General features: G+C 40.2%; 1 protein-coding gene and 1 pseudogene across 3 annotated transcripts in view; both read right to left on the minus strand.

Moving 5' to 3' along the window:
• The window catches only part of ckap5 (cytoskeleton associated protein 5), a 64,207-nt gene that overhangs the window by 38,536 nt on the left and 8,173 nt on the right, over window positions 1-17,498 (minus strand). For all 3 annotated transcript variants that reach the window (XM_088997532.1, XM_088997531.1, XM_088997530.1), the window contains exons 7-21: window positions 13,032-13,132; window positions 12,809-12,922; window positions 11,084-11,188; window positions 9,883-9,972; window positions 8,807-8,971; window positions 8,599-8,727; window positions 8,343-8,507; window positions 7,736-7,834; window positions 6,931-7,041; window positions 6,631-6,723; window positions 6,306-6,491; window positions 5,444-5,538; window positions 5,130-5,313; window positions 4,878-5,017; window positions 3,286-3,460 (exon numbers count right to left, since the gene is read on the minus strand). In XM_088997532.1, coding sequence (XP_088853658.1) covers window positions 3,286-3,460; window positions 4,878-5,017; window positions 5,130-5,313; window positions 5,444-5,538; window positions 6,306-6,491; window positions 6,631-6,723; window positions 6,931-7,041; window positions 7,736-7,834; window positions 8,343-8,507; window positions 8,599-8,727; window positions 8,807-8,971; window positions 9,883-9,972; window positions 11,084-11,188; window positions 12,809-12,922; window positions 13,032-13,132 — 1,952 coding nt within the window. The remainder of the gene's footprint in view (window positions 1-3,285; window positions 3,461-4,877; window positions 5,018-5,129; window positions 5,314-5,443; window positions 5,539-6,305; window positions 6,492-6,630; window positions 6,724-6,930; window positions 7,042-7,735; window positions 7,835-8,342; window positions 8,508-8,598; window positions 8,728-8,806; window positions 8,972-9,882; window positions 9,973-11,083; window positions 11,189-12,808; window positions 12,923-13,031; window positions 13,133-17,498) is intronic.
• LOC148898365 (uncharacterized) lies at window positions 1,455-3,275 on the minus strand (annotated as a pseudogene).

Genomic DNA, 17,498 nt, shown 5'->3' on the forward strand with positions numbered 1-17,498 from the left:
CTTAGGCAACATAGGCTTAGTTAAGCTGATGAGGTGATACCAGAGCAATCGGGGCAGTCGTAGACCTCATACTCAGGGAGGACAATAGAAGTAATCAGTCATAACAATAGAAGTAATCAATGTGGCCGCAGAGAGTAGTCCTCTGCTCCTCCCAACCTGAGAGCAGGGACCAATCATAACAGAGTCTGGCACCGCCACGTCTGGACAGTAGGGATATATATATATATATATATATAGGGCTGAAACTACCAGTAAAAGACTTTAGTTTAGATCGCTGACGAAGCCTCTTGGATAAGAAACGAAAAGAAGCGAAACGTCCGACACCTTCAAAGAAGTACATATGACGGCTATAGAAACCTTTTCATTCACAGTGCATAATGTTACTGTTACATGTTAATGTTACATGGATAGTGATCAAACTACAGTTCCAATGAAGCCATGACATTGTGTAAAATCGGAGCGACTTATATATGCTTTTTTATTACTGTATATCATTTCACGTTATTTTCACATTAAACCGCAAGAGCACGCTCTAGGCCTGTGCTGATATTGTGGTGTTGAAACATCTGTGAGCCGTCAAAATCTGTGAGCGCAGAGACAGTAGCCTACACATTTCTATAACAGGTGTTACAGGAAAATCTGTGACCCGTCAGAATCTGTCGTCCCTGCGGTCGCGGTTTCTGGAGGGTCAGATTTTTCTGTAACACCTGTTATTTATAAACACAACTGAGAAGAGCAGAATAAAAATGGCACCGAAAAGAAAGTCATATTCTGCAGTTTACAAGCTGCAGCTAGTGAAATATGCAGCCGAAAACGGCAATCGAGCAGCAGAAAGAAGGTGGGAGTGAGCGAAAAACTTGTAAGGCACTGGCGAAAAGCAGAGGTTGCGCTTACTGAAATGAAGAAAACAAAAAAAGGTAATCGCGGGCGAAAAGCTCGGTGGCCGCAGTTGGAGGAACGAGTTCACGCATGGGTGCTTGAACAACGTGCTGCTGGGAGAGGTTTGTCAATGGTGCAGTTTCGTCTCCACGCCCCGGCCATTGCCAAGGAGATGAATATAAACGGCTTTGCAGGAGGCCCTTCTTGGTGTTACCGCTTCATGCAACGCAAATGTCTCTGTATCAGAAATCTCTATCACAAATAAATTTCCCCCAAAAATGCGACTTATCCTCCAGTGCGACCTATATATGTTTTTTTCTTCTTAATTATGCATTTTTTGGCTGGTGCGACCTATAATCCGGAGCGACGTATAATCCAAAAAATACGGTAAAAGCAGAATACAATGATTTCAAAGTCAATTCATCCCAAATGTATTGTAATGCACTACAAAGATCCTGTATTGAGTGTTCAAACAGATTTTAAACTGTGTGGGAGAGGGCAAATTTGCTTTGCATATATAAAAATAAATAACCCCCCCCCCCCTCCCCGGTTGTGTCCATTTTAGCTCGGACCCCCTACCAGAGGCCAGGAAGCTTGAGGGTTCTGCCCTGTTCCCAGCACCGCGCTTTTCTGGACCGAGATGTCCGATGTTGTTCCTGGGATCTGTTGCAACCACTTGTCTAGTTTGGGCATCACTGCCCCGAGTGCTCCGACCACCACAGGCATGACTGTCACGTTTACCTTCCAGGCCCTCTCCAGCTCCTCTCTGAACTCTTGATATTTCTCGAGTTTCTCATGTTCCTTCTTTGTGATGTTTCCATCACTCTGGACCGCTACATTCATGGCCACGGCTTTCCTCTGTCCTTTATCTATGACAACAATATCTGGTTGGTTGGCCATTACCATCTTGTCGGTCTGTATCTGGAAGTCGCACAAGATCTTTGCTCGGTCATTCTCTACCACCTTGGGAGGCGTTTCCCATTTTGACCTTGGGGTTTCCAGTCCATACGCCGCACAGATGTTTCGGTAGACTATGCCAGCCACCTGGTTATGGCGCTCTATGTAGGCTTTCCCTGCCAGCATCTTACATCCTGCAGTTATGTGTTGGATTGTCTCAGGTGACTCTTTGCACAACCAACACCTTGGGTCTTGCCTGGTGTGGTATATCTGTGCTTCTATGGCTCTGGTGCTCAGGGTCTGCTCTTGAGCAGACAGGATGAGTGCCTCTGTTCTGTCCTTTTGGCCAGCCCTCTCTACCCACTGATAGGAAGTCTTGAGACCAGCCATTTCAGTTATGGTTCGGTGGTACATCCCATGTATGGGATTTTCCCCCCATGATGCTCCCTCTCCCAGCACATCATCCTCTGTTCCCCATTGTCTGAGACATTCTCTGAGTCCATCATCCGTTGGAGCCTTCTCTTTGATGTATTCATGGAGATTGCATGTTTCATCCTGGACAGTGGCTCTCACACTCACTAGTCCCCGGCCTCCTTCCTTACGGCTTGTGTACAGTCTCAGTGTGCTGGATTTGGGACCATCCTCCATGCATGGTGAGGAGCTTTCGGGTCTTAACATCCATTGTCTGAATCCCTTCTTTGGCCACCTTATTATACCCGCAGGGTATCTGATCACTGGCAGGGCATATCTGTTTATTGCCCGTGTCTTTTTGTTGCCATTGAAATGGCTTCTTAGGACTTGCCTCACCCGCTGGAGGTGTTTGGTCGTAGCCGCTTTCCTTGTTGCTAGTTCGAGGTTGCCATTGGCTGGTCGTATACCGAGGTACTCATAGCTGTTTTCAATGTCTGCTATTGTTCCTTCAGGGAGTGAGACCCCTTCAGTGTGGACTACCTTGCCCCTATTAGTCACCATCCGACTACATTTCTCCAGCCTAAATGACATCCCGATGTCCCCGCTGTAGATCCTGGTTGTGTGCCTGACATGAGCCTCCATGTTGTGGAGAGACAGGTTATTGGGCGAAAGTTGGAAGGAACTGTACCCTTTGAGGAGTCCTTCATGATCATGATTGTTCGCCCTTCGGTTAGCCATCCTGGATGAGTCCCATCCATCAGCAACCGGGCCTGGTGCCGTCCAGTTTTTCATATCCGAGACTCTTTCTTGTATGTCTGCCGCTGTGATGGTAACTGGGTTCTGTTCAGGGAGGGTGCTCCTCTTTCAGAGTCATCAGCCATTTTTCATCAAGGTGCTCTGGTTCCCCAGCACCTGACGCAGACCTTGCTTGGCCAGGCGACGTCTGAGCTGGCATGTCATCCGATTTATTGTTTCTCATAATTGTATGAGGTAGGCATTAGCGTGAAGGGTCTTGCCCAAGGACCCACACTGGATGATGTTGTATGATCATTTTTTTGCCCCAAGCGATATATATTTATTTATTTATATTCCACCCACCAGGATCTTGTTGGAATCACCAAGTCGTCCTTTCAAGGCCAAAGGGAGCTCCCCGATGTTAGCTGTGATGAATTTTGCTTCTGAGATTATGGCTGTAACCTCTTCAAGGCCTTCCTTTCTAGTCTTCCAGTTCTTATCTCCGATTTTAGAAACCAAATCAGAAGTGATTTTGTCGCTAAAAAGAAAGGACAAAACATATTTTTATTATATTCATTTCAACACGATTTTGTAAATGACGAACAGTGCTTTTTTATTGACTTACAGTACAGTGATACCATGGCTTACAAACTTAATTGGTTCCCAGACAGAGTGTGTTAGGCAAAAAGAGTGTATCCCAAAAATAATCAATTCCCAGGTCCCCATAAAACATAATTTTCCACTTTCTAATTTTCTAAGCTTTAAAACTACACAAAGTATACTTTACTTTATGTATAATAAATGCGCTATGGTATTCTAATTAAAGAAATAAACTGTACAGTATAATAAAGTCGTTTTATTTACCTTTGTGATGGTCGTTGATGGCTTGATGGAATGGATAGCTTTTTGCATAAAGTGTCTCAAGGAGCTCTGGGTTGTACATCTTGGAAGTTGTGATATTGCGACAGCAACAGATGCAAGCAGACACACTAGAAATATCATTAATAGCTGGTTCCCTTGCTTGTCTTTTCATTCAAATTGAACTGATGGCTAGTGCGGATTATTCGTGGAGCCTGATTGATGGGAATTTTAACCTTGCAGTCTGCACTCTGCCTTTGAACTATCGAAGTTTAAACGAATCAAAATTTCACCGTTTTCTATCCATTTTGTCACTCTCCCTCTGGCGTCTGCATGTCTCTTTAATGTTTAAACTGGCTGCTGGCTCACTGCTGCGTTCTTGACCAATCACATGGCTTTAACTGAAGACTGGGGGCGGGGAATAGAGGACAAAAAATGCAGACAGCCATTTTCTTTTTTGGAGAAAGTCTTCACTCTCTCTCTGTAACCCCCCCCCCCCCCCCTCACTGCAGCGTTCTCTTGACCAATCGCATGGCTTTAACCAACGACTGGGGGAGGGGAATAGAGGGCCAAAACAAGCCGGCTGCCATTTTCTTTTGCCATTTCCGTCTGTATCCCGAAAAATAGTTCGTATGACAATGTAAATTTTTCATAAATTTAAAATTCGTAAACCGAAAAGTTCGTAAGCCAAGGGGTTCGTAAACTGAGGATTCACTGTATATTGCTATAGTCTTTATCTCAAATATGTCACATATGAATACTGTTCATATTTTTTAAACATACTGGTACACACAAACCCTAACACAAAAAAATCCTATGGGGGGTGAGCTAATTCTGTTTCATGGATTTTCGTCTTTCGCACATGGTCACCATTAATCGCAATAAGCGAGGTATCACTGTCATCACACTTATCTTCCACAACAATTTCATGATTTGAAAATGAAGGGTTTTCAAAGCAGTTTTAGATTAGATTAAAATAGATCAATTGGGTCAATTAATTCCAACTCTTAATAAATTAATCTATTATTTTGGGGGGGCAGCACTGACACACGCACTCACAACTTTAAATGGCAAACATTACATTTTTATCAAGTCACCTGATCTCTGTTCTGGGCAATAAGTCCATTATGTCCTGTGATCCTGCATCATCTTCTTGCTCCTCTGCAATGTCACATTCATCCTCATTGCCAGTCTTCTTGGTGAATCTTGTTGGAGGTGGAGCTGACTGGCCTTCCATCTGGCATGCAAATATGCAAAAGAGAAAGGAAGGTAGGTTTTTTTTTTGTTCTGTTGTTAACAGGAAGACAAAAAGATGGTTACCACGGTGAGCATTACAAAAAAACTACTACCTTCTCAAATGCTGCATCAATTTGGGACAGGAGGGCTGGTTTCTCATCTTCAAAGAACAAGCGTAGTGGAGCTCCCATATAAAGATACATAACACCCAGCAGGGTAATTGCCGCTGTCCGAACAGCTGGGTTAGTTGCGCCAAGGGCTGTCTTCACGTTGTTGATAAAACCCTTCACGTTTATACTGAGAAGGGGAGGTTCGATATCAGCTTTCTTGAAGTGTTTCCTTTAATTCTACTAAAGCCTTGCCCAGTCAATTTTGTAGTCAAAATTGTTTGAGTGGAAAATGAATTCAACAAATAAAAATGTATTACCCAGTAAAGCCAAATTCCTTCATGGCATCAGCCAGCCAGTTCAGAGTTTCTGCCTGGTTCTTGGGGTTCTTTTGTGCAAACGCTAAAGACACAACCTGTAAAAATATATAAGCATACAGTGTAGCCGTCATAAACCTACACAACCACTTGAACCACTTTCTGGTAGGGGTGGAGGATTAATGAATATATCAGAATTCAAGTCAACAAAGGCAATGTTATTTTTCATAAATGACACTGTTCAGAATCAGAATCAGAATCATCTTTATTGCCAAGTATGTAGAACACACAGGGAATTTGTTTCCGGTAGAACACGCTGCACTAGTATCGTCGTCAAAAAAACTGCTAAGTGGCACTATACAGTTCCATTTTGTTATACATTTGTTACATTGTTATATACATACATTGTTATACATACTATACATTTTCCATTTTGTTAAAAATGTACTTCCAAATAAGTATGGTAATCACATTTAGTTACTTTTAAAAACTGGTAATTAAATATGTTAACGTATTATTATTTTTTTAAGTGACTACCTGCTATGAAGCAGATTAGAGCGGAATCATGTTTAGTGGGTTTTGGGTTTGGCTGTTAAACCGCAACCACAGAGTCCATCACACTGAACATTGCCAAAGTTGTTTACTTGCCTCATGTAATGTGAAGGGTGTCTAGAATTTCTCACTTTCACATATGCGCACACCAGCCATATGGAGTTTAACGATTGATTTTAGTGTTAATTTGATGAACAATTCAAACGTTAATACATTAAGTACATGTCTTGAAAAAAAAAGTCATTTTCATCATGTTATGTATTTATATTGCTCAACCCTACTTTCTTTTCTGGAAAATATTTAAGAAAAAAACCTGTTCAGCAGTCCATGGTAGCGAGCAAGCCTCCCCAATTGCAGTCATTCCTTCCTTGGCATTTCCGCCACATTTGATATCGCCAACCTTATCCACCAATCCATCCAAGACTATAGAGGCCGATGTCTTTGAAAATTGCCCCTTCTGAGCGATAAGGGCCACAATGTGGAGCTTCATCTGCATGACCTGGAGAAAGCAGTCCAAAACATTGGAAGGAATTCAGAAAACAGATACCAGACAATGGAAATACTGCATTATTTTATCTGGATGATTTTGTTTAATTTATATTCAGAAGTAATTCCGGTCAACATAATACAAAAGTTACCTGAAAGTTTGTTTCCTTCCAGCCTGGTTTCTTGGCCAACATCTTGAGTAGAGCCTGGCAGGGCATCGCTGTCTTATCCATATCCTCAACAGCCTAGAAGGAAATATGAATCCATCAGTTAACATTGCTTCCACCATGACTTATCGTTTCCACCAGGCCACGAAAACCTTGAAAACAAATTGTCATTGACCAAAGATTAACACAATGATCGCATCAAGTCATTTGTGTGCGTAAATATGTGGTAAATATGCCTAACTCTGCAGAAAAATTGTCAGATTTCCTCAATAAAACAAAGACTACCCTCTGAAATTCTTCCATACTGGCAAGTCTCTCCTTCCAATTAGCTGAATACAGCTGTTCAAGACAGGATGCAGGAAGCACTTCGGCTGCCCGTTCTTCACACACCTCAACCTGACAGGAAAACGGCAACAGGTTACTTGCAAGGGTCAAAAATATTGTAACAAAAAAATAAAAATAAAACAGGAGAACTCATTACCACATTGTTTAGGCAATTCGCTACACGACCACATTTTAAACATTATCTTATTTTCTTAATGTTTTATTTTATCAGACTTCAGTTTTTATACATCTGGTCTATGGCGTCCCATCCTGCCGCTCTTGACAAAGCTTTCCCAAACATCTCACTCTCTCTTCTCCCCTCGCGCCTACCATTGCACCTACTAGTGCAGGCAGCTCCATTATGTGCCGTCCCAAAGATTAACTAATTTTTTATCTTACTTTTGGTTCCTGCTTCATTAAATAATGGCCCTAACAACATGCAAAAATAAAGCCATTCTTCAATAACTGCAAATACACTTTCCTAGCTGTTACCCTGGAGTTGATAGTATTTTAAGAAAGAACGTTTCCAATATTCACCAAGCGCCTGACAGCTGGCTGACTTTTTTGGACTGCTTCGCAAACATTATGGGTTGGGTAATATGTAGTATATGAAAAATACTTTGGCAAAGAAGTTTTTCATATTTTCATATAAAATAAGATCATTTTTAAGTCAAGTGCTTGAAAAACACAACTACAGAGGGGCTCCTGAATAAGATCAAAGCTGTTGTGAACATGCAATTTTAAAAAGGGCAGAGTTTTGACTCACCGACAGTTCACTTTCTGTGAAGTCTTTACTTTCCATGTTCTTTTTGGGTTTCCCACTTGAAGCAGACACTGCTTTGCCTTTCTTTGGTGGACCAGCAGACTGTTACAGAGACATTCAGAATCCACAGCTACTTTCCATACAGCTCAGAGGAGGATATATACAGTGTTTTAGATTGATTCAGTTCTCGTACATAAATCTTACTTTGAAGAAATTGTCATATTAAAGATTAAAAAAACAGTTCACCATTATTAGCCAAAGGTAGCGCATGACAAATAGTGGTGTGTGTGTGTGTATGTGCGTGTGTACGTCAGATGACCTGTGATCGCAAAGAGCACCAGTCATATTTGATTACTACAAACTCAAAAAGTGTATTTTTGACTATTCCAAGCGGTCCTTTTAATGATTAATGGATCATGAAATTGTGTTTCAGTAACACTTCCTCAATCTTACACATTTGATTTGCAGAAAAAAACAAAACATGGCACAACTTACACCATTGGCAAATCTAATACGATTTGTCAATAATAACTCAATGTGGTAAAAGTGATATAAGTCCTGTACTTCTTGAATTATAGTATAAGTAACTTTAAAACATTGAAGACGTTACCTTGTTCATAGCTGCACTAGAAGTCTTCTTGGATGGGCCAGAGGATTTAGTTTGAGCTTCAACAGCAGGAGGTGCTTTAGAAGCTGCCTTCTTTACAACAGCTCCTCCCGCTCCTGAACCCTTCTTCCCTCCTGGAAGTTCGACTTTATCAGCACACTCTTTAATCTGTAAACGACAACAGCCAACGGCAAGGCTCCAGGGTCAAATATCAGAAAGACAGTGCTCACTTTTTGTCAGACTGGTCATCATATTTTACCTTGTCAAGTTTTAGTTTATCCAAATCAGCTAGGTATGGGTTAACGGCTTTCTCGCCCACAACTTTCATGGCTGTGCCCAAAGCTTCAAAGGCAGCATCACGCACCTCCGGGGCAGAGTCATTTACTTGCTGATGAAGAAAAAGACAAGTACAGATGAGGAGCGATTCAGACTTATTTTCTTCCCTTATATAATATGAAAGCATGTACCTTCACAAGGGCAGCACAGAAGGGTTTGAGTACACTCTTGGGCAGTGTAGCCTGAGTGCAGTGTCTAAAAGAGCGGGCTAAAAACAAAGAGGCTTGCTGCTTTATAGAAGGGTTTTTATTATCCATCACTGCCAGGATGTCATCTGACAGACTTTGTAGAGTAGTCTAGAGGAGAGATTTACACGACATTGGGTTTTGTGCAAACAAAAATGAAACATAATCCACGCAAGTCATCCAAGCAAAATTGTTTCTCGGGAATCATTTTTAATTGGCCAGGTCAAAGCACACAAGGAATTTTGTCTCCGATAGTACAGGGTGCACAAGCATCATCTCTACTTCAGAATAACTCTGCATGCCCTATTTGGTTAAAATGAGTACAATTGATCAGCACTAATATGAGCAAAAATACTATTTTCAGGTTTTCAAATATATTAAATTGTTAATTATATTGACAGCAAACTTCCCAGTTTCCAACATCTCATGTTATTCAAAGTTGCTATATTTCATACAGGATCACTCTTATGAGTCCCAATTAAAGCCACATCCATGTTTTGTTGGGTCTGCTATCTTAATTACACAATTTCACAAAAGTCGTTAAGTAAATTAATTTACGAATATTAATTTAGAAACACTTTATAAAAATAAAATAGTATTTATCACATCATTATATATTTTTTTACAACTTTAGATTGTTTCAAAACATTTTAATGTCAAAGAGATATTGCTTTTATATTCTCCGAATAAATCCCTTTTAATTGTATTCGGGGTCCACAGGACCCAACACAATACATGCAATACAGATAGAAAATATTTTCATTTGGAGAAGACTAGAAAGATAATCCCTTCTCCTGAAAAATCCCAAATACCTGGGCTATTTGGAAAAACACAGATCACTCATCACAAAAACAGTTTCTTCAACTCAAGAGTTAACTCAATTGCCAGGGTCACAAGTAGCAGAATTGCCAACAAGGGATGTTTTTGTGCCTTCAACTGTACTAGCTACATTATTCTTTTTGAGATACTATTTTGATCAGGTAATTAGACATGTTCTATGCTTATAAACTATGCATACTTACAGTCAGAAAAATGGCATCAATGGCCTCTTGCAGGGCTTGGACAACTTGAAGCTTCTTCTCCTTGAACTTTTCCAGAATAGTTGGGACAACCTGGGGATGGAGGGAGGGTTTTGCACCACTTATTTGGGAATAGGTAAATAATTTCAATTAAATGCATCTGATTCTTCCTGGGTTATTTGTTTTTAATTGTACAGATCAACATCAAAAATATTTTGATGTATTTTTATTTAGTCGGCCGATTGTCATAAAGAGAACATGCAGGAAATAACATCCAGAACTGGATGGTGTGGTCATCATGGTGATCTGTAGTTTTACATAAATCTGGAAAGAAAAAAAATACATATTCTAGTAGTGACCTTAACAATTAAATGATTGAAAATCTACAAGCAACATTGTATCATGTTTAAAATGTCATTTAATTTGGGCACGTTTCGGTGCGTATTCAGCACCGCCAAATGCCTGTGCACAAATGTGTCGGGCATTTGGCCGGAGGGACCTTTGAAGTCGACAGATGTCACTCCAAAGCAAGGGGGCGAACAGATGGGAGAATCAGAATCATCTTTATTGCCAAGTATGTAGAACACACAAGGAATTTGTTTCCGGTAGAACACGCTGCACTAGTAGAAGACTAGACTCATGTCACAAAGTGGCAATAAACAATTTGGGAATTAAGTGTTGAAAATCAAAAGACAGTTTGGAAACAGGTGTCATGCCCAGGCGAACATTTGTCATGTGTGAAGTCTGCAACTTGCTGAGTTGTTGTAGACCAGCCTGAATTGTGTCAACGTATGTGTGGTTCAAAGCTCAAACCAAGGGAATCAGATCACGACCAAGGTGCCAGACCGGATGTGCGGTATGCAAATAACGGGGGGGCAGTGTTTTCCTTGTATTTTGCATATCTAAACAATAAAAGTCCGACTGGAGGACAAGGAACTCTAAGTGCGATCACGGGGCAACCACCGTGGTTTGCCCTCAGAGATCCTCGTCCAATGTCAAAAAGACAATCTTTCCTGTATGTTGAGTCATTTTAACTCACGGACATAGAGAAAGACAACAAAAAACAAATGAAAAACAAAATGGCTGCATGGGGTAGGTAAAAAACTATGGTGGTCTTTTGATGTAAGCAGACAATTGCAGGTAATAATTGTGTGTGCTGAGAGAGGTTCCCAAAATAGTTACTTAATAGGTTAATTACTCTTACCTGTCCTGCATATGTTCCAAATTTCTTCCTGAGACCAGAGGCCAGTCCGGACAGACATTTAGCTGCCATTGAAACCAGCATGACATTGGCATCTTTCCCCACAACCTAAGACAAATCAGACAGTACTGTAACTATCATAAATAACCACAAGTGAGGCTGGAATGTACCATTGAAGTTCATACTTTTTTTGGTGACTAACCACACAATACAATACAATATATATTGATTTAAGAATATCTTGTTTTCTATCCTTTCACCCCCCCCCCCCCACCCCATCCCCTTTCAAATTGCTGCTGTGGACTCAAAATTTCCCCATTGTGGGACAAGTAAAGGTTTTCGGATTCTGATTTATATAGCACTTTAAGAACAGCTAAAGCTGTAACAAAGCGCTTAACATTGACAGCTATCATACACAGGAAAAAAGCAGTGAAGAAGATAGTAGAAAGCACCAGGGAGTAAAACCAAGATCAAGTCGGAATCATGCCGAGTCGAATACCAATGAGTCCAAGTGAGTTTCGAGATGAGTCTTAAAGATGGGCCACGGGGAGGCCTTTCCGAATGTTCAGTGGCAGAGAGTGGGACCAGCAACGGAAAAGGCTCGACCCCCTCTGAGCCTCCGCTTAGTTTTTGGGACATCTAATAATGTGCCAATGATCCAATAAACTCAATAATAATTCAATCATTTATCTAGTTTCATGACAAGGAATCACCAGTGTGTATAACCGCCGGAGATAAATCATTAATTGAGCGCAGGCTTTTTAGCTCCAACTAAAGGGTGGATTTTGTTTGTCGAGAACGGTGTTTGTCAAACGCTGTGCTGCGGCTATGGGAAATTATCCAATATGTACGCATGCACAGCCTGACATTGTAATCGTGTTGTACACTTCAATGTCGGTAGGGAACAACAGCAGCTAGCTAAATTGATTTATGCTTCAAGAAAAGCGAAGTCAGGGGCGCAAGGCATTACAACGAAAGTTATATTTCATTTAGATTTATGTTTAACAGAGATTCAATGGCACCAATGTTCACTCTAAGCAACTGCGCTTTGGTGCACAAGAAAACCTAACCGGCGTAGCGAACGAAATGCAAATGAATTTAATATATACAGTAATTATTTGTCTGCATTAATTTACTGTGTAATTCAGTGGGTGACAAGTGTCCAGCCGATCACACAATACAATGACGCTTTGTAGCCAATCACGGCATTGACAGTGGTGGCAATGAGTGACGCTAAAGCTAATCCTTTATCAAGGCAAAATGACTGGGCAGTGAATGTGACACGTCGACTCCCAAACCCAAATAAGAAAGAACTGCAGTGCTTTTAAGTTGTAATGGCTGTCGGAGTTTGTGCAAATAGAAAAACAAGAAGCGAAATGCAAACATTGAAACGCATCTAACTCCAAATTTTTACCGATTTGGAAAGTGTGAACAATGTTTGTGTCATGTTTGTCATTCTGCAGAAACCACATTAAAACAAAAAATATATTTCCCTCCCTGATCTTTTTCCATTGTCAAACATTTTTGAAAAGGTGCCACGCCATGTGAGTCTTGCAGACCGCTGGTCGGGAAAGTTTGGATTATGCATCATTGATTGGCCTTAGACACTGTTTCTATAGTGAGGCAAAGTTGGTGGGGGGTTAAAGTGATTGGTATTCACCCAGGGAAGCCTTAGCTTACTGCACAGCACCAGCAACACATTGGTCAATTGACTTGATAACCAAGTACCTTCTTGAGAGCTCTAACGAGATCTCCATAGTCCCCACTCTCCAATTTCAGGTTCTTCGACAAGGATTCAACAGCCTCCAGAGCTTCTTTCCTCTCTTGCCACTTTTTAGCTTCCTGCAAAAACACAAATTTGCATTCTGAATTAAAAATAAGTAAAACAACGCATGTGATTAACTCTTGGGAGAATGTGACCACTGCATACACTTCAGCTTTTTACACTCACAATTTTATCATAAAAGTCTTTAGGCAACTTGGAAAGAATATCCACAGCTTGCATGAGCTCATAAGGATCCACTGTCGGCACCATTTCCTCTTCTTCCTCTCCTGCAGAAGGCAGGTTACAGTAAAGAAATCGCATCAGAGGGGTTGACATAAAAATTGGGCAAAAAAACATGTTTCAAAACGTGTTTAAAACACACCTTGGGATTTATTCCTTGCAAACAAAATAAATAAAATTAGCACAGTACCATAGAGCATTTTTGTAGCATATCTCCTGAGAGGCTTAAGAATAACAAACCATCTGTAAATATCGAATTAGGTTTAATTTTAATAATTTTGTCCTCACTTTGGTGCATTGGCACACTAACAAGATAAACCTTTTTTTAAGTATTGCCAAAGTCAGTCATCGTGACCCTGCTTAGTTCGATGCAGATGTTCCAAAAAATCCTATGGGTGCTTCTCAGACTCTATGGTCCAAAAGCTGAGAGGCTTCATGTTAATTTCCTTTCATAATGAGTCATTATATTTCGCTGCTTACACTATTACAGAGATTTGTTCAGTTGTTGTCAGAGATATGACAGCCAGACACCGTGGACAGAGACTCGGAACCAGAAAGATTGTCCCCACTGCCGGCAGGAGACGCAGTCATCAAATGACGTCTGAATTCTGCGCCTCTCTGCCAAGCTATTCATTGAGAGTATATGTAAATTAAAGTGATATATTAGTAAAACATAGTTTTCTTGATTATAATGCCACGCCTCTGGGCGTTCTGAGCATCAACAGCTGCAAGCAGTAAAACATAGATATTTTAATTGGTTGTCTTTTCCATGAACTGATAAGTTTGTAATCTGGCGCTTGTGCAGGATGTTTAAGCCGTAAATAACTTTGGTGAAAAAGGAGTATCTAAAGCCCTAAATTCTGTGCAAGGCCGGACCTTCTAGAATCTAGATGGAGACGACAGTTATGTCCATAAAATGGGTTAAAATATGTTTTAAAAAGAGTTGCTACCAATACACTAACAGAATATCAATGCAAGACAATACCATTTCACTGAGTTCCCTCGGTCCACAATGTGATATGTATATGAGCAGACAAAAATTACATTAGCAGGGTTTCCTTGTGTAATGCGATCAAGGTGCGTAGTGCATTTTGCAAAGTCAATGATTTTGGTAGTGCCTCCTAAAAAACAATGTGGCGTGATGGCCATTGTTCAATATTTTGTTTCATTTTCAGAATAAAAAAAAAAAAAAAAATCAGAAAACCTTTATTCGTCCCACAACAGGGAAATTTGCATTCATAATTGGTCACTTGTACCAGTTTCTGCAACTGAAATGAAGCTAGTAAAGATATTCATGTGTAAAAACAATCGATTTAAAAATATAATTAATTCTAGGGTGTTCTGGTACCAAGCGAGGGGTCGACAATCTTTTTCAACTGAGATATACAGTGAGACCTCAATTTACAAACACCTTAACTTACAAACTTTTCATCTTACAAATGTCAAATTTATGAAAATTAAACCTTATAATAAGCACTATTTTCATAATACACACCCACCACGGCTGGAGGAGTGATCTTCGGCGGAAGCACACGACCAAACAGCACCAACAGTCCTTCTGGAAGGTGACTCTCCTTCCATAAGCCATCAACGACCATCAAAAAGGTAAATAAAACTTTATTTTACAGCACAGTTTATTTCTTTAATTACAGTCCTCATGCAATTCCCTATGACCTTCGACCTCCAACGCCATTCCATCAAGCCATAAATGACCATCACAAATGTAAATAAAGTGACTTTATGCAGTGTATTTCTTTCATTGCAATACAATAGCACATTTATTATACATAGAATAAGGTATATTGTGTGTAGTTTTAAGGCTTATTTAGTTGAAAAGTATATTTTATGGATACCCGGGAACGGATTATTCCAATTTTAATGGTTTCCTATGGGAATTTTTTTTGAGATACACACTTTTCACGTTACACACTCTGTCAGGGAACCAATTAAGTTCGTAAGTTGAGGTCTCACTGTACATCATAGCTACAATAATGGTTTAAAAAAAGCAATATGAAACATTTATTTCAGAAATCTCTGCAACTATAAATTTCAGATAATTACAACGTCCCATATCACTGGTGAGCAATAGTATTTGGAAACATGGCCCCAGACTACAAATGTCATTCTTGAAGGCGCCGGTCACCTCATTGGGAACATGTGTATCAGGTGCTCTAATAAGATGTTTAAAGGACAACCGACGTCTCCGGACAAGTTGTGTCCATAATTTGTAAAATGGCTTCAAATGACTTCTACTGAGCGTATTTTACAAAGATTCCACCGCATATAGCTATATTTTCCGTTTTAAGACTCGCGCTGAATATTGAGGAAGTCTTGTTTTTGAGTTGGTGACAAGTCCGTACGTGACGTCACTAAAGGATCGCCCTTCACCGTAAAAAAGACGCATTGTAGCGGTCCTTCCATCACGTCAACGTATTTTGCTGTACTTGTTTGGTCTGGGGACCTCGTGTTGCACCCAAAAGCCGCCAGAAGGCCAGAAGAGCGCGTCCAAGCGCAATATGAGAAATTTACCAGCCTGTGTAAATGGAGGTGGCCACAGGATGCCGCCATTTTGTGCCTCTTTTTTTGGTGAGAGATTTTCCCTCATGGTTGCCTCAAAATGGCACAAATAAATTCTTTAATCGATTGCAAACATGTATGCTTTCCTTTTTAGAACTATTTGAATCATATTCATAACTGGATGTGTAACAAGAAAGCATATCCTCCCAATCTGAAGCCATTGTTTTGATTCACGAGCATTGCAAGACGTCTTGGCGTGATGTCACGAACTGGGGGCGGGACTTTGTGAAAATGCCCAATTCGCAGCTCCATTTTTTTGCAGATTTTGGACACTTAAAGTCATTTTTATTTGTGTTTTGCATTTGACTAAAAATATCATTTTGGGGTATTTTAGATGCTATAAAACGTTTTTCTGGTGTCAGTTAAAAAACAAAAAAGTGACGTCGGTTGTCCTTTAAGGTTGTAAAGGACAACCGATGCCTCCGGACAAGTTGTGTCCATAATTTGTAAAATCATTTCAAATGACTTCTACTGAGCGTATTTTACAAAGATTCCACGGCATATAGCTATATTTTACGTTTTAACACTCGCGCTGAATATTCAGGAAGTCTTGTTTTCGAGTTGATGACGATGCCTGACATAATGTCACGTCTGGAACGCCCCTGACCGCGAAAGCGACACACAATGCATTTTGGGTACTTTGTTTGGTCTGAAAACTTCGTGTTGATCCATGTTGGTGGCGAAATTAAAAGGAGAACACATAACGCAATGGTGAAGCGTTGTGTGTTGCACTAAGACTACTATTTGATTCTAGTTGACAAATTCCGAGCAGAGAAATCAGTCCATTTCCAACGGAGCTTGGGCGCCATTTTGTGCATTTTCTGGGACGCTACATTGGAGTCCTGATGGCTCGAATTGATACGCAAGTACAGTAAAGTCTCGTTATATCGCTATCGGTTATATTGATAGTACTGCATATTACAATACTATTTTCATTTCCCGGCAAATTCCTAGTCTATGTATAATTAGTTCCGTTTAGTACGATACCGGGTTATTGCAATAATCCGCTGACTACGGTGCCCTTTTCATCTCCCACCAGCTATTTTGCTCTGCTTATATCGATACAAAAGCAGCTTAAGCTGAATCGATATTTGCTTAAGGATTTCTATACAGTACCACCATTAGCGATATCTGTATTGGTCACACTGTTGGTCACGTGACCAGCTTTCTTGTATTGCACTGTGTAGCAGAGCTGCAATAGCATCTGAAACATACTGTAGTCTTCTTATACAGTTGTTCGACACCAATTTCAACCATGGGATAACGTAAGAATTGTGACCTCGGAACAAAGTACAAGGCAATAGTGGCTATGGAGGAGAATCCAACAAGGAGCAAATCCTCCATTATGAAAGAGTTTGACGTGCCGCAGAATACTTAATCAACGTTAAGTAATGTAAACGTTGCAGTTTTTGTTTTCCATACATGTATTTAATTGTGTTGTATTCAGATATCTTTATCGCTTGCAATAATAACTATTTTTCATACAGTATGTATATGCTGGCGTTCGTGGTTTCTCTGGTGTGTGTATAGAACAATGTCGAGTGCTACTCAGAGTCACTATTGCAAGAGTGCGTTATAAAAATAATAAATGACGTTTTTATTTAATGCACGAGTTTATTTTTCACTTCACTACAGTACAAAAACATGCTAGATACGCAATCCATGAACTTAAGGAGAAAATTACATGCCATATCAAAGATCGCCCATTGATTGCCCCCTTTTCATGCAGTTCGGCACAGGATCGGACATATCGATAGTCCGGTTATAGATGTTTTTTTCAGACTCCCGAAATTATCTATATAACGAGACTTTATTTACACATTTTATATATACACA

Source organism: Hippocampus bargibanti, linkage group LG05 (genome assembly GCF_051943395.1).
Source record: "Hippocampus bargibanti isolate YZ-2025 linkage group LG05, ASM5194339v1, whole genome shotgun sequence".
NCBI classification, from domain to species: Eukaryota; Metazoa; Chordata; class Actinopteri; order Syngnathiformes; family Syngnathidae; genus Hippocampus; species Hippocampus bargibanti.